Consider the following 22,441-nt stretch of genomic DNA (forward strand, 5'->3'; position numbering starts at 1 on the left):
TCCTTTCTTTTTTTTTTTCTTATTTATTTCCCGGCAATTTGGTGTGGTTTCTTGTCATTTCTTTCTATTTTTTCTTTATATACTCCTCTATCATCCATTAGTTTTAATACCCCCTACCGAAATGCGCGCTTTTGCGCATTGTAATTAATTTTTCGCCTTCTAGGAAAAATTACTTGTTAGTTTGACATAAAGTCGGGAATGGTTTGTATGTTAGTGCGATGGAAATGAGTATATGTGTGTGTGCATGTGCGTGATGAGTGAGAGCTTATGAGTGAAATGTCCACCCTGCAGCATGTGCATCTTCATTTTACAGCGCATACATGAGCACAAAAAAAAAAACAAGGCAGAGAAAGCTCGGATGAATGGAATGCAATGCGGTCACGATTAAACTGGAAGAACCAGGTTTTTCTTCTTTTTTTTTCTTTTCTTGATTAAGCAGTATTTTATATTTCGGGGGTGTCCAAATCCCTTTTGTAGAGAGGAACAAAAACGTCCTTCCTCGCTCTATGATGATTATTTCTCGGTCAAACAGAAAAAGAAGACAAATTTGTATCAAATCGCCGCGCATGAAATCCTTCCTGAGAAAAATAGAAAAGAAGAATGCAACAAAATCAGAAAGGTGAGAAATATACCTACATGAAACAAAAAAAGGGGGCCGTAAAGAAGAGGTAAAAATAAAACACAAAAACCCTACAGTTTGACCGAGTGAAATTGTAAGACCTTTCCCAATGATGAGATGCAACCCCGCCCATCCCCCACGAATTCATAATCAGATCAAGACATGAACTACCCATTAGTTTTGCCAGCCTACCCCAGGCTCCCAGTTCACCAAAATCCGTTCAACAATATTACATATTCGCAACCCAACTCCCCACAAATTCAGACATATAAATTCTTTCCCCCATCGACATCATCAAAAAAATCTGTCCTTGCTTTTTCGTTCTTTAAGCCTTGCGGGATCGGACGGCTCCGTTTCCGTTGGCCTTGGCGCTGCCGTTAACGGCCTTTCCGTTGCTGACTCCATTGCCGTTACCGTTGATGGCGGCAGTGCCGTTCTGGACGGTCTTCTTAACGGAGGGCTTTCCGCCCTTCTTGTAGGTGGCAAAGTAGAAAGAGATGAACAGAACAAGGTAAGATGAGATGACCGCCACTCCTGAGTACGCAGCGTATTCCTCGCCGGCGCACTTTCCAGCATTAGGGATGTGGGGCCAGTAGGTGGAGGTGAAGTAAGTGTATGACGCGAAGTAGATAAAGCCTATGAGATTGCGATGTTAGTCCTATCGGAAATCCAAGTTCGGTAAAAGCGCAGATGAGACATACCAAGGTCAATGACGAACTGCGCAATCTGGAGACGAGTGATCCACTGCTTCCACCAAACGCGGACACCACGGGCAGACTGGAAGTAGTACCAGTACATGACGACGTGGACCATCAAGTTGAGAGAGATAGGAACCCATGACTGCGATGATCGTTAGTTCAGGACCCCCGGGGAGAATTTTATCGCAATTCTCAGATTACTCACCACTGAAGTGCTACCGACGAGCTGAGTGAAGCAAAGAAGGGCGGTGGCTCCGTGGTGGTAGCAGTGCAAGAAGGCTATATCCGGTCAGCATTGGAGCATTGAGTGGGTTTTGGCAAGGGAATCATACTGAGAGGCTTCTTCTTAACGACAAGGAAGACGGTATCCAAGAGCTCGACATATTTGGTAAGATAGTTCAACTGAGCATCCACGCGTCCGTTAGTCACTGCCACAACAAATACCCTAAAATAGTTGGACGCGTAGAACATACGTAGTACAGAAGGACCAATGGCTGAGTCCAACCACCCCCGACATTGCAGATCGAGTAGAACAGCCCGTTATTGTACAGCGTAGGAATAATCTGCTCAATGAAGAGCACTAATAGTCCTCCAGATACAAGTGTCAAAGCCAAATTGTGAAGCTGGAACACAAACTTGAGTTTAAAGGCGGGTAGCCCCTTCATGATGAACGATCCACCGGCAAGGACTGCATAGTAAGCCGCGATTATGCATACGCTATCCTTGAATGTCGAGATCGGGTTCACGCCAGGCTGGAATACGAAGTCATTCGCGGATGTTCCGGTGACCGCAGTGTATAGCTGATCGAATAGGGGCCATAGGTGAATACCAAATGGCCTGTCAATGCTAGGTGCCTGGATGTCTATGGCCTTCATGAGGCTGTCCACTGATACTGGCATGGCGTAAGGAGTGTGATATTTGTATATTAATTACTATGGTCGAAGGATTGCAAGAGCAGAAAAAGGTGGTAGTGGATAAGGAACGAAAGAACGTAAGGGGGGGAAGGCCGTTGATTAAAAGCGTCGAGTCCCTTGGGGTACCCTCGGTGTTGATGAGGAAAGGGGAAAGAAGGAGGCTGGAAGTGAAGAGCGAAGGAAGATGGAAGGGAAGAAGGAGAAGAGAAGGGAGCGGTGGAAGATATTATCGTAGCCAATTGCCTGGGTTGCGAAGGGGGAAAAAGAGCACGAATCTGCGGCTGGAAAGGGGGAAGGTCTCACACGTGCTCATTCGGCGTAGACTCGTTCATTCGCCCGCCTAAAAAGCTCCTCCGCATCCGAAAGTAGGCAGAGTGAGATTTGAATTACATCTGCTCTACCGTCCATGGAATAAGCATGTGAAAGTCACTCTAGATGCCAGAAAAATTTCATGCAAAAAACCATTGGTACTTCGGTATACCGCGCGTGCGAAACCCCGACTGTGACCGTAGGGTTACGTCTATTTACCTATCACAAGGCAGACTACCTCATTGATTTGATCCTTACTTGGCCCTGATTGCGGGAGTTTAAAAAAAAAAAAAGGTTATCTAGATACATGTACACATCTGATTTTGGGCGATCTCTCTGGGTACATCAATTGAGGAATTTAAAAAATCTCCTTCCCCGGGAATTTCAACATACGATAGGAGGGATGTTGATAGTTGATTTGATGGAGGAGGGGGGTTCAGTTGTTTTGGATCGCAAAGTGCCTCCTGCGTTAGTAGAGATTCGAGAACACATACGTGACATTTACCAAGATGCCAGCCAGAGTTACGCGTTTGCCCGGAACAATGCGCCTCTGCCGAGCCCTTCCTTAAAGGTCGGTGTCTATCCCGACTTGTTTCTCTGTCTGGCTGCATGACATGCAAAAAGAGTCCGAAGGGGGAAATCTGTTAGAGCAGCGGGAGATCACGTGAGTCTTGAAGATCCTCGTCAAAACTCCTCACACAAAAGCCAACCAAGCAAAGTGCAGTTTACCCGTTCCTCGAAAGACCCCCTCTCGGCGTATCACCCCTCACAAAGCCCACCTCTCAACCTCAGCCCACTGCATAATCCCGCCTTCCCATCTCCCCACGACAGCCGAATCCCATCACAGACCCCGTATCCCGCTCAATTGCACACCCTCCCCTCCATTTTTCGTCTTGTTCCTCCCCGACCACGACTTTCCGATGGCCTCTTTTCTCCGTATCGCTTCCTCTGCCGCTAGGCCAATCTTGAGAACCTCCACCCAGGTTCCGAGAGTTGTGGTCCCCACTGTTGCGTCAAAGGCATCCGCTATCAGATTCTACAGCGATTCCCACGAGGAGAGCTTCGAGGAGTTCACCGCTAGGTAGGGTTCCTGATCTTCAGACTTATATCCAAAGACGATTTGGTCCTCCGCTACCTCGTCGGGACTTCAATTGTTTGTTGGCCAAAATAAACCGAGGGAACCGTTGGCTTTTCGGGCTTTTTTTTTCTCGTGGTGTGGGGTGATGTCAGGCGCAACAACAACCGGTCAGTCCGTCCAGCTAACGTCTGATTTTCCACCCCGCCAGGTACGAGAAGGAATTTGAAAATGTCAACGATGTCTTTGAACTCCAGGTTTGTAGTCCTCCTTCACAGAAAAATAAAATAAAATAATAAAAATAAGCCTTGTTGCATGTTCATCTGATGTATATTGGATATTAACGAGATTGATATATATAGCGCAACCTCAACAACGCCTTCGCCTACGATCTCGTACCCTCCCCCTCCGTCATCGTTGCCGCTCTCAAGGCCGCCAGACGTGTTAACGATTTCCCCACCGCCGTGAGGATCTTCGAGGGTATTTTGCCCTGTTATCTTGATGAGACCTATATGTCTCACTGCTTAATTATCCTTAAGTCCGAAAACGAACTAACCCAAACCGGTTAAATAGGCATCAAGGCCAAAGTTGAGAACAAGCAACAGTACCACCAGTACCTCGATGAGCTCAAGGACCTCCGCGAGGAACTGGGCGTCTCCCTCGTCGAGGACCTCTACCCCGAGAACAAATAGAGGGGTCTCTCCTCGATGAACCTCGCGCGCGCGCCCCGAAATGACCGCACACACATCATAAAAAAAAAACCTGCATTATAAATATATAAATATTTTTCACGCATCCATTTAAAGAGCGAGGGGCGAAGCAGATGAGGGAAGAGGGAAAGGGAAAGGCGCGGGTGGTGGGGTGTTTTTGAATTAGAGAAGTGTTGGAAGTTGAGTAAAGATGGAAAAAACCAATGTGACATAGATATCATCCATCATGTCAACGACAACACAAAATGCAGGCTGTCAAGGTTGGGTCGGAAGGGGAGAGGCGGTGGTGGGGGGGAAGAACGATGTGCACGATTTCTTGTAGTAATAGGGGATTCCAGGTTTTTTTCATTTTATATTTCATATTTGGTGCGGCTCCGCGATTGATGCTTTGCTTGCTTACTTCATATTGACTCTTGCCCGGCTACCTCCTCGTTTGTCTAAACAATGCTTATAGCGGTCAGAAATAGTAGTGAAATGTAGGTTGACCGGTAGATGTAACCAGCACCAGAAACAGAAATTCGAGTGTCACTTAGATACCCCGATTCGATACCAAACGGCACATCCCGAGGGGGGTTTTTATTTGAAACAGCCGATATTATATTATTCTCCCATATACATACCCATCGTTACCCAAGAAAGAAAGAAAGAAAAAAAAAACGAAATCCAGGTTTTCCCTACCTACACATCAATAATTTCTCTCGATTCAGCCGTCACCGGTCCGGCGTATGGACTCCCCCTGCAGTGGGTATATTTTCTTGGCATTATCAACTTTCTTTCAACGTCTGGTCTGGTCGTCTGGGTGTTAGGTAAGACATGCCAAAAGTCCTATATGTAAGGTTGGCTGGTAGAGTAGAGTATTCTATGGGCATGGGCTATGACCAAGGAAGAGAAAAAACCATAATCTCGTTAAAGTGCAAACATAACCCCGAGACGCTGGATCTCTTGATGTCGATTGTGTATCTCGTGCGAACACGTGTGTATCGCTACTTTTAAAGACGTCGATCGAGCTAGTGATAGAAACGAAAGACAAAACAAGATCCAGAAGGAGTTGAAGTCCATGACCCAACAACCAAAGTGACGTGACGTGACGTGACAATGTCTGTCTGTCCGTACTTGGAATTTGTACTCTAGAGCAACCATATGTAGTACTCTAGCGAGAGACCTCCTCCCTCTCTCGGCATCATTACTATTCTGGCCGTGTCAATCAATTGCTCATTTCCACATCTGCCGCCGCTCAAATCAACCAACCAACCCAACCAACCAATCAACCAATCAACCTTGAGTTCAAAAAACCAAAACAACGATCCTAACTAACACACACACACTTACACGAGACTACATTTTTTGTTCTCGAAAACCGACCCCCCTGGCCTGAGCGGCGGAAGCGGCCCCGTAACGTTTACTCTTTCAGGAGATTGGAATGGGGCTGGAACTTCTAACACGTCACCGCCTACCTACCTAGGTACGTAGCTGCCTCAGCTGCGCGTTTTCATAATATATATTTTTTCTTCTTTTTACTTTTTTTGACTGTTCTTAGTAGATCGTAATTGATGGTCGTGGGTGCAGCAGCCTCGGTTTTCCAGAACAGTAGAGACCATGCCGCCGCCGCTGTCTGTCCGGATCAAATCCATACCGTCCGTACTCGTTCTCGTATCAGCCTCACTCTCTCTGATTGGCCTACCTAGCTGCATCAGTAGGCTGGGATACTACATAGCCTCAGTGCAGGGTAACCAGGTGGGTGTTTGTTTAATCCCGCTCATAAATTCTCACTCGGCGCTATAGCTATAGTCTGACGCTGATAAGGTCCCTCGCGCGGTGCCGTTCGGCGGGCGCGTTTGGGGGTGGTGTTTGGCCATTGGAAACAGCTGGTACCCGGGTAGACGAGTGATGTGAGACATAGGTATCTTCTCCACGGGGTTGTGCCAAGTTCCAACACCGTGAGGCGTTGGATTACATACTGTCCTATCACTATTCAGGTACGGTCTATCCGTCTGTCACTCCATGAGGCCGATATGAGACAGCAGGCCAAGATATCTGTCTGTCTGTCTGTATCGTGCTCTGGTGACTCGTGAGGCATCGGGTTACCCTGCCCTGCCCATTGGGTGTTAGATCCATGGAGTAACTCTTACGATAAGTCTCGTGTCTGAGTGATCGAGCTACCTAGCTGCTGGCAGGCCTCGTGACACCATGCGTGACTGGAGGAGGAGGAGAGATACTGCGGTATCTTGCTGCCTTCCCCCCCCATTGCTAGTATATGAAGCTCTCTACAAACTCTCGATCCCCGAGTTTCTCCATATCCATTTTGTTTATCGCAATCGTACTGAATTGAAGCTAGAGACCCCCCGGTTAATATCTATAATTAGCAGATCGTTATCTCGCAGCTCCGAGCTCTATCCCGAGCTCTCGATACCTATCAACCAGCTATAACCAGCTATAACCAGCTATAACCAGCTATAACCAGCTCCCCTCTCCTCCCCCTCTCACCACCACAAGCTCAACCAAAAAAAATGCCCCTCCTCGCCCTCCCCAACGAGCTCCTCCTCATAATCGCCGAACACCTCCGCTTCGCCAAAGACGCCGCCTCCCTCCTCCTCACCTGCCGCCACCTCTCCCTCCTCCTCACCCCGCACCTCCACCACCGCGCAACCCAACCCTACTCCGGCCTCGGCGCCCTGCACTGGGCCTCCTCCCGCGGCCACAAACCACTCATCAAGCTCCTCATCCTCCAAAAACACTTCGACATCAACGCGCCCGACGCCCTCCTCGGCCAGCCCCCGCTGCACCACTCCATCTCCCCCCGCATCTCCTTCACCGTCCCCGCGCTCCTCGTCTCCCTCGGCGCCGACGTCAACTACCGCACCATCAGCGGGCGCGACGCCCTGCACGTCGCAATCCGCCACGGCCACATGCAGACCGCGCAGATGCTCGTCGAGCACGGCGCCCGCGTCGACACGCGCGACGCGGGCGGCCACACGGTGCTCTACATTGCTGCCTATGTGGCGTCGCCGGGCATGGTCCGCTTCCTGCTGCAGCGCGGCACGGACGTGAATATGCGCAATGTGGATGGGAGGACGGCGCTGCACTGCGTGATGCTTCAGGGCTACTCGGCGGGGTTTAATCGCAACTCGGTGGAGCTGCTGGGGCTGCTGTTGAAGAGTGGGGCGGATACGGGGCTGCGCTCGGATGATGGGTATACAGCGAGGGATATTGCGGTGATGAGGGGGCTGCATAGGGCTGTGGATATATTGGATAGTGCAAGAGGACCTGTTGCTGCTGCTACTACTGCTGCTGCTGCTGTGGCTGCGGTGGAACGTCCGGGGATGTTGAAGGTTTAGGAGTTTCGTTTGTTTTTGTTTTTTGTTTTTGTTTTTGGGGAGTTTGATACCTATGATATAGTTATGTAGCATTTTTGGATCCATGGGAAGGAGTTTCAGTGTTCAATTGGTGTTTTTTTTTATTATATATATATATACAGGCATTGGCTTTCAGGCATTATTTTCATCGGCATTATTTTTCATAGCATTAGTTTCACAGCAATTGACAATCACAGACACTTAGTTTCTAATCACATCTAATTCTCCCAATTAACCGCAAACCAGTCTTGCAATTAGCGGCAAGCCCATACTCTATTCAATTCAATTGCAGCACTACCCTACAACACCATCACTACCACTCACACCATTACCTTTCACAACTCGCCGCCCTCCCCCCCATCCGCACCCCACCCCGCACCCACGCCCTCCTCGCCGCCGCAAACGCCAGCCTCTCCTCCCTAAACACAATCACGGGCCTAATCTCCGGCACAAACTCATACCCCTCCTCCGGCTGGTGTGCATCATAATTATCCAGCTCATACAGCTCCCCATCACTATCACGGCGGAGCAACACCACCTCACTCCCACCTTCCTCCCTCTCTACACCAACACCAATCAACACTTTCCCCCCCTTCTCCTCCTCCCCCTCCTCCCCCCCTTCCCCCTCCTCCTCGTTCTTCTTCTCTTTCTTCTTATCCAGCCCGAAATACACCCCCTCCAACCCCGCCGACGCCCTCGTCAGCACCCACGTCGCCGACATCAGCACCATCACCACAACACCAAGCACCACACACAGCATCGACAGCAGCATCTTACTCACATCCAGCAGTGCCGAGAGCCCAATAGCATACTGCAGGTTCTGCTGGGCCCCGCCGCACTTGGTGCAGGATGGGGGTTCTGCCAGCGGGACGTGGAGGACGACGGCGGTCTCTTGGTCCTCCCCGGCGGCCTTCTTGGAGACCCAGGGGGAAGGGAAGGTGTATTTTAGCGGGTTGTCTTCCTTTTCTGGTTTGGCTGCTTTATCGGCTGCTGCTGCTGCTGCTGCTGGTGGTGGTTTGGCGTTTCCGGCCGCAGATTTGGAGTCCTCTTGGGCCTGGGAGGGGAGTGAGGGGGAGGGCGAGGTGGAGGACTGTGGCTTTTTCAGCTTGAAGAGGCGGCGGAGGGCTGCCATTTTTCTTCCTCTTTTTTCTTCTTTTTTTTCTCTCGGTGGAGATGAAAGAAGGGGTTTCGTGATGAGAAAAGGTATATATGGGAAAGAAAGGTTTGGGTGGGGTGGAGGGTGTTTGGGGACACATTGCCCTTACGGGATTAAAGTCCTATAGTGAGGTCATCGTGATACCGTCTATTATTTTGACTCGGTTAGCTGGTTAGAAGGGCGTAGTGTTTGCTATAATTAGACCCAGTGAAACGGATGGTTTCCGCGTGTATTTGATTCTGGAATTGACATATGTGCTCTGGGAGTTGCTACCGTTGTCTGGTTTCTGCAGTCAAAATCAATCACTGTATTCAGTGAGTGAAGGTGTCTATACTTGTATTGAACAGTTAACGAGTTTTTGCACAGTAGCTAGCATGAACGGACCTTTGCGTTCAACCCAATTGATCAAGCTTCTCTTATTCTCAGATGGTATAGGTTCAGGAGTCAGTCCGACCCCAGTTCTTCAAATTAACTAGATAGACGTCTCCCCCGCGACGTTACTCCCGCTAGACAAGTGTAGTCTTTTTTCAAGAATTTCCTATGTATCTTCTTACCATGTGTCAAGGCTCAACATATGCATATCTAACCCAACCCTGGAACTGTATATCCTGGTCGAGTGATGATTCATGAATGTACCCATCATATGCGGTCACTCGGCACTAATGGATCAGCCGCCCAGCGCAAGTTGCGTCCCAGACTCCACAAAGTGCATGTTGCCACCTTCACCCCGGTTACTTCAGTACGGAGAGAATCTATTTGAACGTGACAACAAAGTGATCATGGTAGTATCCGTAGTACCAGAGTATGGACTGTATCTTCTACACGAAATTCCTTAACTGGATACATAATTCACTGGATGGACTAGACTAGCATGTATTTGAGCAATAGTGTCGATCGATTGCACAATCGACGTAGGTCGTATACGTAGAACAATATATATATTATAAAAACGAACTTCTCAAATTTGATCCAATATAACTACATATGTAAAATACAAACAAAGACTGCCTGCCACCTCAAATAAAAAGGAAAAAAGGAGATAAGAAAATTACAAACCTACTTTCAACAGCTAACTCCACTCGTAATCATCTCGCTGCCCCACTAAGGCCATCGGGTCGCTCTCACTGCAATCCAGTCGATGTTGCCGATAGTGTGCATCCATACTTTCAATTGTCTGCAAGTCCAACACATTAGAAATGAACATATTGGAAGAAGGAGAGAACTAAACTTTTGGGATATGATCTTATGCTGCGCGTAGCGGGGTGTCATTCCCCCTTCCCCGAGAGGGGTTGTCTGTGAGTTTACCGGCAATCAAGAACCTCCCAATAACCGATCCTTGTCAAACTCGATTCACGTCAACCATCAAAGTCTCTCAACTCTCCGATGATTAATTTAGGTACGATTTTCCGAATATGAAGCTATGCAAAGTGGTCTTGTTAGCCATTGGGATCGAAAAGAAGCAAGAAAACAGAGATAATAAAATAATTTGAGGCAGCAGGCAAGATATGGAAGCAGAGAAAGCAGAGACTGATGCAGCGATGGCATAGATCTAGATCCATAGTACTGTCCCAACGATTGGAGCCAATCGATGAAGACGAGAGGAGAGCATGATGGTTGGTTATGTAGAGGTTTAGGTTCAATTTATAGGCAGAGGATTGGGTCTAAAATGGCCGCCTCGTGAACTCGACTGTGACCACGTCCTAATACTGAGTTGGTGACATATGTCCCTACGTACATACTAAACCAGATATATATATATATGTACTCACGTATTTGTGGATATGTCTCTATAAGAGCGTAGTGTACAGGTCAACGTTACATTAACGTTTGTACCTACATACATGTATATTTATATGAACACTTATATATGACAAGTGGCTACTGATTTGCGTACTACATATATGGTAAAATCTGATCTGAATACATGTGCCCTCTGTAGTAAGGGCTAGTCCCGGTATGGATTAAATTGAGCTTGGAGTTTCTAACACAGCAAGCTAGACCTGAAGGAATAGGTGGATTTATCACTATACATTTAGTTGCACCTTCTATAGGTGCGGATCTGGGAACGAACGCGAGTGGAGGGCTGGAATATCGTGGGATACATGGAAGTAAGGTTAAATAAAACTGAAATTCTGTAGGGACGATTAAGAGAATCGTGATCAACCACCTATTAATATTGTTTAAGTCACCGAATTGGAAAGCCGAGAGTATATATACTCCAGCATGTTTTTTTTACCGCCCAGCTAACTACATATATGGAGTACAAGAAAGATAACTTTGACTGAATAGTAGTCAAAGGTTTCTGAGCAGGTTTTGTCGACCCTAACGCAAAAGATGAGATTAGAAATTGCTATTAGGGACTTCGCTATATCTTAATAATCACCTTTATTGCTGTTTTGATGACCATTGTAGCTTTAGGAGACTAACCTCACCGAGTGAGGTTTTGAGGGCGGTTCAATAACAGTTATTAACTAGAGATTATTTTAGTTGGTGTCCAACTGTTTATAGTTAGTAAGGCTGGCTCTAGACATGAACTTACTGTTGACCCATCAACCGACCAACCCCGGATCCCCTGAGGTCAAGGAGCGACAGCTTTCTCCGCATAGGAATGAGCATATCTTTTCTGCAAATCACCAGAATCAATTAGCCATTGAACCATCTGAATAACACCCACTTAATATATAGCAGTTCCGGATTCCGGCGAATCATGGGAATGGGTTCTTACCGTGCTGGTAGGGACACTAGCAGCTCATCCATCTTTGCCTGTAGAACACTAAGGACCTCTTCCAGATCCTCCAGGCCTCCCGCGATTTCAGCCTTCTCGTACATTAGCCTCTCCCATTTCTTTTCGTCGGTGACGACGGTCCTATGGAACTTTGGGAGTGCTTTTAAAGCATGGCCTCGAGCGCCGGTCCTGAAGATCTTTTGGTTTAGGTCTTTATACCGGCCTTCAATGTCTGCGTAGAGTTCCTGGGTTGTCTTGATTCGAGTTTTTAGCTCGTCGATCCTGGACAGGTGGTTTTTGCGAGTGAGTGAAGAGTCTTCGTCGGTAGACATATTCGGTTTAGCGTCAGGTTCGAGTGCTACGTTTTGGGAGGGAATAAGGTTTGCGTTATACTGTATTTGTTTGTAGGTGTGGCAGGAGAGGTGAGTGGTGGCGTACTTTGGAGCCACCTCTATGAGTGGTGACTTTGGGGTATACTATCTCCTGATTAGGACGTTTTACAGTGTGCAGTCATTTAAATGCGCCATTATCTCTTGTTATAAAATATGCAGTGTCCGTACCTGCATGTCTAGTAAATTATGGTCTCCATTTGTTCTGGACCCATAGGTGACACTTGTAAAAAGCTGCATTACTTATATAGAGCCTTCCTTCTTCCCTCTATATATGCGCAAAGATGATAAAGAGCGAGAAAGGAGCAGACAACAAGTACAGAAGATTCACGAGATCCCCATACCAGGGAGAAGAATGAAAAGCAAAAGACCTGAGAGCAATCAAGAAGAGAGATTTCTAGATATATAGGTTTTATTTATTTCTTTATAAATGCGCTAATTACTACTATACATCTCAATATCTAAATTTTAAACTTTAAAGATAAGGGGGAAATGAACAAACTTTAATTTTCTAAGACTTTGAGTAATATAAACAGCTAATATAGAGAGTGAAATTTCATATTATGTCGGTATGTGTACTCTTGAACCGGGATACCTCGCCTGTCATTATTTATCCTGTTGAGGATGGAAAGTTTGCGGTTATGGATTATCACTCGCCTTGTGGAGATACTGAACCATGCGCAGGAAATGGAAGATTGATTGATTGACTGGTTTAGAAGATGGGAGAGAGTCTGCAGAAAATTGAGGAGAAGTTGAGGAAACTTCTCGTATTTCAAATCTCCATATATAAACTAGGGTAGGAAAGGGAGTAGGAGAGGGTGGAAATCGGTGCATATCAGCTAGGATAGGTGTTAATATATTAAGAATTTATATTAGAGGTTGTAACAGGTTTGATTATCACGTGTCTTTCTATAATTACTTGCAGTACTTATATATATAGTAGTATACTCTCATCTATATTTCACCTATCTATAAAGAGATCACTATGTCGAATACATCGTCTTTGAAATGAGATCTCATTTCTTAATAAAACTGACTCGAGCTATCTAGTATCGAGTACTAACATGTTTCACTGGGAACGCAATCGTCACCGGGAAAGCAATCAAGCATGCCATGAACGGGATCGCGAATTGCTGTGAAAATTCAAAATCACCCAGAGTTACAGAATTAAATACACTAAAGTCATTTTGAAATATCTTTTGAATATTTATGACGATCATTACTAATAGATTGTGAGTATATAGCTGTGGGAAGGCCATCAAGGCTTGATGACCACCCGATGACTCTCCCATTGCTATATACTTGATATGATCATAAGAAATAGTCAAAAACACCAAAAGAACTCTACGATACATGTATGGTTTCATAGGTATTGCTTTGGTGCTCATAATGCCCCCCTGTGAGGTTCGGTTGCTTTCTCGGTGATGATCGCTTTCCCGGTGAAACGTTATATCCAAAATGAATCTGAACAATCACGCTGAGATTATAGAAAGAGGGGAGGTGCCCTCGATTGACTAAGATCAACTACGTCTGAGCCGATTTAAGAGGAACAAGTGTTCAAAGGACGTTTACTTGCCTCTTCACATGATCTATATAGCTTATCTACACATTCTCTAACACTATCTGCTCGGGCCGTCCAAATAACAAAAGCTCACAAAGAAAAAGAAATAGCGAGAACGTACCAGCTATCCTTAAAAGCCCTCGCCATAAAATCGCTACTTAGTACTCCTCCGACTCCAGCTCAAGGTGCGCAGTTGTGCAAGAAGGAATGAAAGTATCCAAAATGTTCATTTTTTTCTGCGTATGGCACCATATCATTAGCATCGATATCAGAAGACATGCACCGATAGAATAGCAGGATCGAGGATGTGTTAAAGCACAAACTTTTTTCTTTTTTCTTTTTTCTTTTTTTTTGTCGGCTCGAGGTTAATTCCGGAATTTGCGGAATAGAATGCATGGGTTGAAGTCGTTCCTCCATTTCCCACACAGCAGGAGACCTCGGTATGAACGGATCGAATGGATCGGTGTGATCGTATATATTGAAGTAACCATGAACACCGATACTAACCAGAGTACTTTCAACCCTCTGCCCCCCAACTTCCCATAAACCAAAGGTATAGCCATCTAGCCAAAAATATATATATCGTTAGCCATGTCCATCAATAAAATAGAAAAGGCAAAGAGACACAATGAACAGGCAGCAATCGCAAGCAGATAGGTAATGGGAAAGAAAGGAAGGAAGAGAACAGCATGGACTTAATAGCAGGATCAAAGGTTTATATGTCATTTTCTCACATTCAGGCATCCCGTAAGGCATCCAAGTACATGTATTGAACCCTGCATATAAAATTACTTTACGAGGTACGCGGTAGTGTGCCAATTAGGATGAATTGCCACATACTTATCTGCACTTAAAGTACATGTATACCACAACACATGCATTTGACCTTCAACCATACATATTCTCTGTATCAAAGTGCGGCCGCGGTAGTACGCGCATACGTAGGGAAATAACCCACACAAATAAAGCAAATCACTTATTACTTCCCCTCTATCTCACAATGCAATTAATGAATTAAACAAAACAAAAAAATCCCCTCTATCTCATTATTATCGTCACGGTAGGCGCACAAGTTCTGGTTTCCTGCCATGGTCCCAACCAGGCTTGAAGCACAAAATATCACTCGTATTACCGGTTCGCACCTCGGTGCTGGACTATGAAGCGAAATCCTCCCAGACGCCTCAATCACAGTCCCTATATATATTAAAAACTCTACACCCTAGTCCAAAACTGAAGAAAAGGAAATTCCTCTAATATAAACATCCCCAGAAAAAAAAGTAATTACTTTTGGATCCCTAACCCTTATTACACCCCCTACAGTTAAATCAGGTAAACAGCTCGCCAAACCAACCGGCCTCAAAAAGAATATTCCCCAAACATGCAAACCGTGGAAAATAAAAGGGTAAGAAAAAATAAACAATTACACACCAAGCAAGCAAACCCAACAGATTACAACCAACCGGCCAACCCACACAACGACCACATCAATTCGTATGTCAAAAAAGAACCCCGGGAGAGAAAAAAAAGAGAGAAAAGGGAGCCCCAGAAATAATTAACCTTCCTGCAATGTCCTTATCTCAATATCGGTGTCCCACTTCTGCTAGTCAATCCATTCGGCCTCACTACCTTCCCTCTTGCAGCCTCCAGTAGCGCTCCTCCAGAATCCCCGAATCCATCCAACTTGCTCAAGCGATCATTGAAAGTCTGCGCATCCCTCAAAATCCTACGGAAAGTTAGTATTTGCAGTGCATATTAGAAGAGGAACGCTCATACCTCTGCTTGCCCGCCTCGCTCCTAACCACAACCTCTGCCCACCCCTCTCGTAGTCGCCACTTGTAATCTTGAAACACTGGCTCCATGATGCTCAACAGAGTCTCATTCGGCAAGTGCTTGCTCAATACCTTATGAAGTACGGTTGTCTCGCGGCACAACGTATCCATGTAGTATTTTTCTGGGTCTCCTCCCTGGTCTATCCAGTCACGCTCCCAGTCCATTTTGATCAAATTATTAACATGCACCCTAGCGCGATCCGACATGATCGAGGTGAGTTTGGAGTGTATCTCAGTTTGGTATTGTTGATACGTCTAATGGATATCGTGAGCGGGTAATAAACCATGATGAGGAAGATAGAGTACATACCCGTTTTACTTTATCAAAATCAGCTAACACCCCGCCAGCGTTAGTGCCTGCTCGTCTTCGGACACATTCTCTTATATACGGAATGAGCGCAACTACAACGCTCAACCCTTGGCTTGCCATTGCTAGATGTTTCGTAGTAATACTCTTGAGCCCCGCTGTCTTTGTTGCCCCTGCCCCAAGGATCAATTGATAGGTGCGGCTATTATGAACCTTTAGAAAGCTCAGTAGGTTCTGTGCAATCTCGGCCGCCATACCAGGCATCACTACTACTAGCCTCAAGTACATTTCAAGCTCTCTTAATACCATAAGACCGGACTCTGGAAGGATGAAAGACGATTCATCAACCGTTGCGTATGCCTTCTTTGGGGGCTCGCCATTTGTTTGTGGATTGCCGTTTTCCACAGGCACAACGGGAGTACCGTTTGTGGTCGGGGGCCCATTTGTAGGTGAGGGGCCATTTGTGGGCGAGGGACCATTTGTGGTCGGGGGCCCATTCCCATTTGTTATAGGAGCAGTTGGGCTATTTTCCTCCTCCCGCAATTCCCAAATCCTCCCGCTCTTTACCCACTCCTCTGGGTCTCTTGTCGCACTCTCACAAATCCGATTCACCCCCGCCTGTCGGGACTCGTCCCATTCTTTTGGCGCCCATCGATCCTTTTCAAGCCCTTCTGCCAAAGTCCGAATCCTTTCTTTCTGCCATTTCTCAAGAAATTCTCTAATCTGGTTACTCACCGCATTCTGCAATCCGCTCCCAACCCTGACTGACACAGCCTCACACTCCTGCGTAAATAGTCTATTGAGCATAAAATATCGCAGGAACCATTCGGGCGAGTAGGATGTCACTTGCTCAGTTCGGACTTTTACGATCTTGACGATTTGTGACTGCGCGATTTCCACAGCGGAGGAGATGAGATCGGAAATATCCATATTGATTGCATCCCCACCTACGGGGCCAGGGTGATGTGGGAAGCCGTTGCTACGCTCTAAACCGGGTGAGGTAGCCCTCGAGTCACCATTTGTGACAGCCCCAAATCCATTTTGCTCTAATCGAGGACTCAACATGCCTCCAACTCCTGTCTCCCCCATTCGCATTGTCACATCCAGTAACATCTTCTGCTGTGTCCCAAGCCTGCGTATCAACTCAGACACTCCAGTGTAGATTCTTACCAATAGATCCTCTGCATCCGCTGGGCCAAGGCTTCGTAATGAGCGCGCAAGGAGCATAGATTTATCTTGCGAGCTCCGAACGCCCCCTGAGCGAGAATTGGTCATTGAGGACATTATCGATTCATTGTCATCATCGCTGGGCATGTTACGCCGTATGAGTGACTTTGCTTCTTTTATAACGGAGTCGCGATATGCCTGTACAGCTTCATTGACATGCTTAGCACGCTGCAATCCATTGAGGTGTCGCATTAGCAATGCACGGAGATTATCAGAGAGCTGTGTGTATTCGGGGGGTAGCGACGAAGAACGTGGCGGGGGCTGAAGGTTGTTTTGTTGTTTGGCTGATACAAACCGCTGGTACTGGTCGCGCTGAAAGGATTGCGCGAAACGACGAAGCGTTTCAGCAGAAGGTACACGACCAACGTGCTTCCGTATATCGGAGAGGAGAGATTCAACAAATCGGGCTTCAAAAGCCTTTCCGATACGCCAGCGGAGATGGTGGAGGTCTGAATTAACCGCCTCAAGAGATTTAACGGGGCGAAGGTCAATTGCATCCGCTTCACCTTCACCGGAGATGAGGCGCTCAGTCTCGACGACCCCTGCAAGAGCAGCCTCTATTTCCGACTGTTCGAGGGAACGCTCGACCCCCTGGCAGGATGCAAGTACCCGCTCCATTTGTTTTGCGGCACGTTCAAGGCGAGCTATATTATCGCGACGTCGTCGCAGCCGGATAATCTCTAAACCTTTAACAGCTTGTTCTTCGTCGAGCTGAACTAGTTGTTTCCGGAGACCTTGAATCTTGTGAACAGATGCTGTAGCCTCACTGTGGAGTTCTCTGAGATCGCCGAGGGCGGCGAAGAAGGAGGATGAGGCAGTGGAAATCGAGGATATAAGGTGGACTTCAACAGTGTCCATGTACCAGGATAGCTTCTCTTGTAGGATTGCATTTGTAGCGAGGGCCCTACGCTGAGACAAAGAAGAAGTGGAAGCGGCCGAAGACTCTGCTTGACTTTCTGCGGAGGCAGTGGGACGGACTACGTCGGAGCGCTCACTAACCACATCAAATGTCCGTGGGTTTTCGAGATGGAAGTTTTCTTCAAAATAGACCGGCGGAACAGTAGACAATGGTGTCACTGCTAGCGATGCCCTCCTAGCCCTCCCCGGCTTCTTTGGGGATCCGTTCGGCGAAGCATCCTTTGATCCCGTACCCTCTCCAAGCCCTACCACAGACTCTGCAACACTTGGAGCTGGTGATATCCCAGGACCTCCAGACAGCTGTCGCTGTGGAACACTGCTCAGACGAATATGCTCCTCCAGCCCCAGATCTTTCGCACGCCGGTATTTTTCGTACTCTGTCGATATAGCTAAGTAAGGTGTGAATTCGCTCGGCTTTACCTTTGGAATAGAGGAAAGTGTAACCGGAGGTATGTCTCCAGGTCTTGGTCGAACGGAGCTACTCGTACGGGCAATGGGGTGGTCGAGAAGAGCGGCAATCGCTGGAAGGAATCATTCAGCTAACACGGGATTTACGCATGGAAGAAGAGGAGAAGCAGCTTGACACATACATGAGCTGTTGGCACCACCCCCGAGATAGTCCTTTGAGGCTCGCCAGTCGACTACGGTACCTATGGTCGAACCAAGGGAGATTATGGAGCTTGCTGTGGAGCCGCGGCGATCCCTGGGGGAGCGGGCTGAACGAGGAGGACCAAAGGCTGCAGAGAGGTCCGTCATTGAAGCGGATGGCGAGAGAATCGGCGAGAGAAGTCCGACCGAGTCCAAAGAAGGTCGACCGCGGGAAGGAGACGGGGAGGCCATCGTGGCGTTTATGGGATAAAGAAAACGCTGGGAGATATTGTATCTGGGGGGGGGGGGAGGCGGAGGGGAAGGTTTGGTTAAAGATAATGAGTGACAGGATATATATTGAGGGATGGTATTATATTTGGAGGGGAGGTCGGGAGAGGTGTAGTCAACTTACACCTCCTACAACGGACCCTGCTACCTAGCGGATATTTAGAGGCTGAGTGCTGAAGCTACGAGTGAAGCTACATACTGTATCCTTGCGCACTAACGGAAATCTTGAGCGCTAAGCCTTTTAAGCCACGGTGCCACAGTTCCCCAGTCGGTCCAAGATCCTTGATTACGTAAGGAAAGACTATGGCGGTGCGTAGGCTGGACCCTTTCGGGACTGTAATTGGAACGCGCCCAAACGCGAAACCTCCCACCCCCAGAAGTTTTAGCTGTGTTGTTTGTAGCCATTCGCTACCAAAGAAACGACAACCGCTTCTTTCTCAACCCCTAGTCAATCGCTTTGTCCCCCTCCACCCTCAACATTCCCCAAGACACTTGTTCTCTATCTAAAACCGCCGGTACACCTTTTTTTTTACAAATAACCATTTTGGTCGTCAAACTTCGATAAAAGGAAGAGTTCTTTCCAAAGCTGTTTGGTCGCCATGGATCGTGCTTCTGTGTTCACAATCGATACTGGTCTACCCAAAGATGACAGCCAGCCCGATGATCAGCCAGGTGAAATCCAAAAGGCCTTCAGGTCATTTATTCTGGAGTTCCGGCTTGACAACACATTTATATACCGGTGAGCATTGACGTTCAATTGCGTTACAAGACGTTCCTCTTTTTGTCGACTCAAATTGCTGACGCAGAATGTGTTTACAAGAGATGCCTTACGAACAAACATTCTCGTGAAGCTATACATGCTTGATGTCGACATTGGCCATCTGATTTCTTTCAATGAAGAGCTCGCTCACAAGCTTTCCAACGAGCCAGCAGACATTATCCCCATTGTAGGCGCTCCCACCTTAGCTAAGATCTTATCTTTACCGAATCACTAATGGTCTCCAGTTCGAAATGGCCATCAAAGACTGCGCCCGCCGTATGTTCTTCCCCGGTGCCGATAATTCCCGTAGTTTCCCCGAATGCCAACTTATTCTTCATTCGTCCGCAAACCTCATTTCAATTCGAGATCTCAATGCCTCCTACATTTCTAAGCTTGTCCGCATCCCCGGAATTGTTATTGGCGCCTCTACTCTATCCTCAAAAGTCACACTTATGTCAATAATGTGTCGCAACTGCAGAAATTCGAAAACCATCCCAGTTGCTGGCGGTTTCGCTGGTGTCTCTCTACCTCGTACCTGTGATCGTCCCTCAAACCCTGCCGATGAAGGCGAGCGCTGTCCGATGGATCCATACTTTGTGGTCCACGAAAAGTGCACATTTATCGACCAGCAAGTGCTCAAACTTCAAGAAGCGCCGGATATGGTTCCAGTGGGTGAACTTCCCCGTCATATTCTTGTATCGGCCGATCGCTACCTCACAAATAAGGTAGTCCCCGGTTCCCGTTGCACGGTGATGGGTGTTTTCAGTATCTACCAATCCAAGGGTGCGAAGGGCCCCGGGAGTGCCGTAGCAATTCGAAACCCTTATATCCGTCTCACTGGTATACAGTCGAGTGTTGACCATTCCTCCAAAGGCGGAATGGTATTTTCTGAAGCTGAGGAACAGGAATTTCTTGAAATGTCCCGTGACCCTCAGCTATATGAGAAATTCTCCCGGAGTATCGCACCATCCATTTTCGGCTTCCAAGATATCAAAAAAGCAATTGCCCTTCTCCTTTTCGGCGGTTCTAAGAAAATTCTTCCCGATGGCATGAAGCTTCGTGGTGATATCAACGTCCTCCTCCTTGGTGACCCCGGAACTGCCAAATCTCAGCTTCTCAAATTTGTTGAGAAGGTTGCTCCCATTGCCATCTACACCTCTGGAAAAGGTTCATCCGCCGCCGGTCTCACAGCGTCTGTCCAGCGTGACTCCCAATCCCGTGAATTCTACCTTGAAGGGGGTGCCATGGTGCTCGCTGATGGTGGTGTCGTATGTATCGATGAATTCGACAAGATGCGAGATGAAGATCGAGTCGCCATCCACGAAGCAATGGAACAGCAAACTATCTCTATTGCAAAGGCCGGTATCACCACGATCCTTAATGCGAGGACCTCTGTACTCGCCGCTGCAAACCCTATCTTCGGCCGTTACGATGACATGAAGTCGCCTGGCGAGAATATTGATTTCCAGACAACAATTCTTTCCAGATTCGATATGATCTTCATTGTTAAAGACGAACACAACGCAGCTCGCGACGAAACCATGGCGCGCCACGTTATGTCATTACACATGAACCGCACCCCCGCAGGTGTCGCCCCCGAAGATGCGGCAGCAGACATCAGCATAGAACGTATGAAGCGCTATATCACATACTGCAAGACACGATGTGCGCCACGTCTGTCCCCCGACGCTGCTGAAAAGCTTTCATCCCACTTTGTTGGAATCCGGAAGAAGGTTCACCAGGTCGAAGTTGATGCGAACGAGCGCTCCTCTATCCCGATCACTGTGAGACAGCTAGAGGCTATCATCCGTATCACCGAAGCACTCGCAAAACTGTCATTGCAGCCCATCGCAACGGAGGAGCACGTTGATGAGGCGATCAGACTATTCTTGGCGAGTACAATGGACGCGGTTGGGCAGGGTGCTGGTACAAGCGCAGAGTTGCTAGAAGAGGTTGGAAAAGTGGAGGCTGAACTGAGAAGGAGATTGCCCATTGGATGGAGTACAAGTTTGGCTACGTTGAAGAGAGAGCTGTGCGCGGGTAGGGGATACAGTGAAAACGCACTTGGAAGAGCGTTGGTGGTCATGAGTAGGAGAGAAACCATACAGTTTAGAAACGGTGGTGGAAGTGTGTTCAGGAGCGGTGTTTAAGGGGAATTTTATGTAATTAGGGTTTTTCTTTTTTTGTCCTTTTCGTGCTTATACCCATGATAGTAGGTTGGGGTGTGGGATGATGATGAGAAATGAAGTTGTAATTATGATTATGGAATCTTACGACTTTTATTTTGGAGATTTTTCTGATATCTCCGACAGCATCGAGCATAGTACATATACAAAATAGTTAATTTAAGTTCATGTCATGAGTCATCACTCGATGCAAAAATGTCTTCTAACAAGGGTTTAGGCATAGATATTTGGATAGACCAACACCATTTTACGGAGCAATTGGTAAACTACATGTATTGAGGATAGATAGTACTACGAATTGCAGTATCCGTACTGTAATCGCTCTACCTTAATACTATTTTAAGCACAGTAATCCTGATCTCCACAGGAATCAATTTCAGTCCTTCACAACACGCGAGAGAAAATATCTTTATATGGCAGTTTTTATTGTATGTTTTTATGATACGAGATAGTTGTCAGTGATCCGAATCAACATTTTGGCGCAGGAAGCGGATATCAGTGCGTAGGCGGGGCGTTCAGGTCTTGGGTTATAGTAAATACATAGCGGCGTTCAAGGGCCTACTGTTCCCATTTGGCTAAGTGACTATATATAGGGGAGCCCTTCAAAACCCAGCGTGACCGGCATCTGGGGATGGGGGACACGGGATTCGAACCCTTAAACGATTCCCCCTCTATATTCTCCAAGTAGAGGAGGGTCAAGAACATTAACTGCTTTATCTTGATAAGTAGGGTGCTGTCTTCGCGACAGAAGGAGATAATAATTGAGTTCTGGATATATGGGTTATGTTTAGGCTTATCCGCCATAACCATAAGGTTCAGATATGCGTGC

At 47.1% G+C, this 22,441-nt stretch overlaps 8 protein-coding genes across 8 annotated transcripts; 4 read left to right on the forward strand and 4 right to left on the reverse strand.

Annotated features, from left to right (window-relative positions):
* Nucleotides 1-944: 944 nt before the first annotated feature.
* Nucleotides 945-2,216, reverse strand: LAJ45_09158 (uncharacterized protein; the record flags this gene model as incomplete). The annotated part of the gene is made up of 5 exons (XM_046118703.1): nucleotides 945-1,255; nucleotides 1,321-1,459; nucleotides 1,523-1,596; nucleotides 1,650-1,719; nucleotides 1,791-2,216. 5 exons carry the CDS (start codon nucleotides 2,214-2,216, stop codon nucleotides 945-947), a joined length of 1,020 nt encoding a protein of 339 aa, XP_045968088.1.
* A 1,244-nt stretch (nucleotides 2,217-3,460) lies between these two features.
* Nucleotides 3,461-4,307, forward strand: LAJ45_09159 (uncharacterized protein; the record flags this gene model as incomplete). Its single annotated transcript, XM_046118704.1, has 4 exons — nucleotides 3,461-3,621; nucleotides 3,827-3,872; nucleotides 3,978-4,095; nucleotides 4,189-4,307. 4 exons carry the CDS (start codon nucleotides 3,461-3,463, stop codon nucleotides 4,305-4,307), a joined length of 444 nt encoding a protein of 147 aa, XP_045968089.1.
* A 1,614-nt stretch (nucleotides 4,308-5,921) lies between these two features.
* Nucleotides 5,922-6,472, forward strand: LAJ45_09160 (uncharacterized protein; the record flags this gene model as incomplete). Its single annotated transcript, XM_046118705.1, has 4 exons — nucleotides 5,922-6,059; nucleotides 6,129-6,193; nucleotides 6,253-6,301; nucleotides 6,461-6,472. 4 exons carry the CDS (start codon nucleotides 5,922-5,924, stop codon nucleotides 6,470-6,472), a joined length of 264 nt encoding a protein of 87 aa, XP_045968090.1.
* Nucleotides 6,473-6,832: 360 nt separating this feature from the next.
* LAJ45_09161 (uncharacterized protein) lies at nucleotides 6,833-7,660 on the forward strand (the record flags this gene model as incomplete). The annotated part of the gene is made up of 1 exon (XM_046118706.1): nucleotides 6,833-7,660. One exon carries the CDS (start codon nucleotides 6,833-6,835, stop codon nucleotides 7,658-7,660), a length of 828 nt encoding a protein of 275 aa, XP_045968091.1.
* A 346-nt stretch (nucleotides 7,661-8,006) lies between these two features.
* On the reverse strand, nucleotides 8,007-8,810 carry LAJ45_09162 (uncharacterized protein; the record flags this gene model as incomplete). The annotated part of the gene is made up of 1 exon (XM_046118707.1): nucleotides 8,007-8,810. The coding sequence occupies one exon, from the start codon at nucleotides 8,808-8,810 to the stop codon at nucleotides 8,007-8,009; it is 804 nt and encodes a 267-aa protein (XP_045968092.1).
* Nucleotides 8,811-11,369: 2,559 nt separating this feature from the next.
* Nucleotides 11,370-11,891, reverse strand: LAJ45_09163 (uncharacterized protein; the record flags this gene model as incomplete). The annotated part of the gene is made up of 2 exons (XM_046118708.1): nucleotides 11,370-11,457; nucleotides 11,560-11,891. The coding sequence occupies 2 exons, from the start codon at nucleotides 11,889-11,891 to the stop codon at nucleotides 11,370-11,372; spliced, it is 420 nt and encodes a 139-aa protein (XP_045968093.1).
* Nucleotides 11,892-15,081: 3,190 nt separating this feature from the next.
* On the reverse strand, nucleotides 15,082-18,630 carry LAJ45_09164 (uncharacterized protein; the record flags this gene model as incomplete). Its single annotated transcript, XM_046118709.1, has 4 exons — nucleotides 15,082-15,232; nucleotides 15,283-15,593; nucleotides 15,649-18,311; nucleotides 18,381-18,630. 4 exons carry the CDS (start codon nucleotides 18,628-18,630, stop codon nucleotides 15,082-15,084), a joined length of 3,375 nt encoding a protein of 1,124 aa, XP_045968094.1.
* A 635-nt stretch (nucleotides 18,631-19,265) lies between these two features.
* Nucleotides 19,266-21,576, forward strand: LAJ45_09165 (uncharacterized protein; the record flags this gene model as incomplete). The annotated part of the gene is made up of 3 exons (XM_046118710.1): nucleotides 19,266-19,405; nucleotides 19,487-19,613; nucleotides 19,672-21,576. 3 exons carry the CDS (start codon nucleotides 19,266-19,268, stop codon nucleotides 21,574-21,576), a joined length of 2,172 nt encoding a protein of 723 aa, XP_045968095.1.
* Nucleotides 21,577-22,441: the final 865 nt, after the last annotated feature.

The sequence above is a fragment of the Morchella importuna genome, assembly GCF_003444635.1.
Source record: "Morchella importuna strain M04M26 chromosome Unknown Morimp01GS034, whole genome shotgun sequence".
In the NCBI taxonomy this organism is placed as follows: domain Eukaryota; kingdom Fungi; phylum Ascomycota; class Pezizomycetes; order Pezizales; family Morchellaceae; genus Morchella; species Morchella importuna.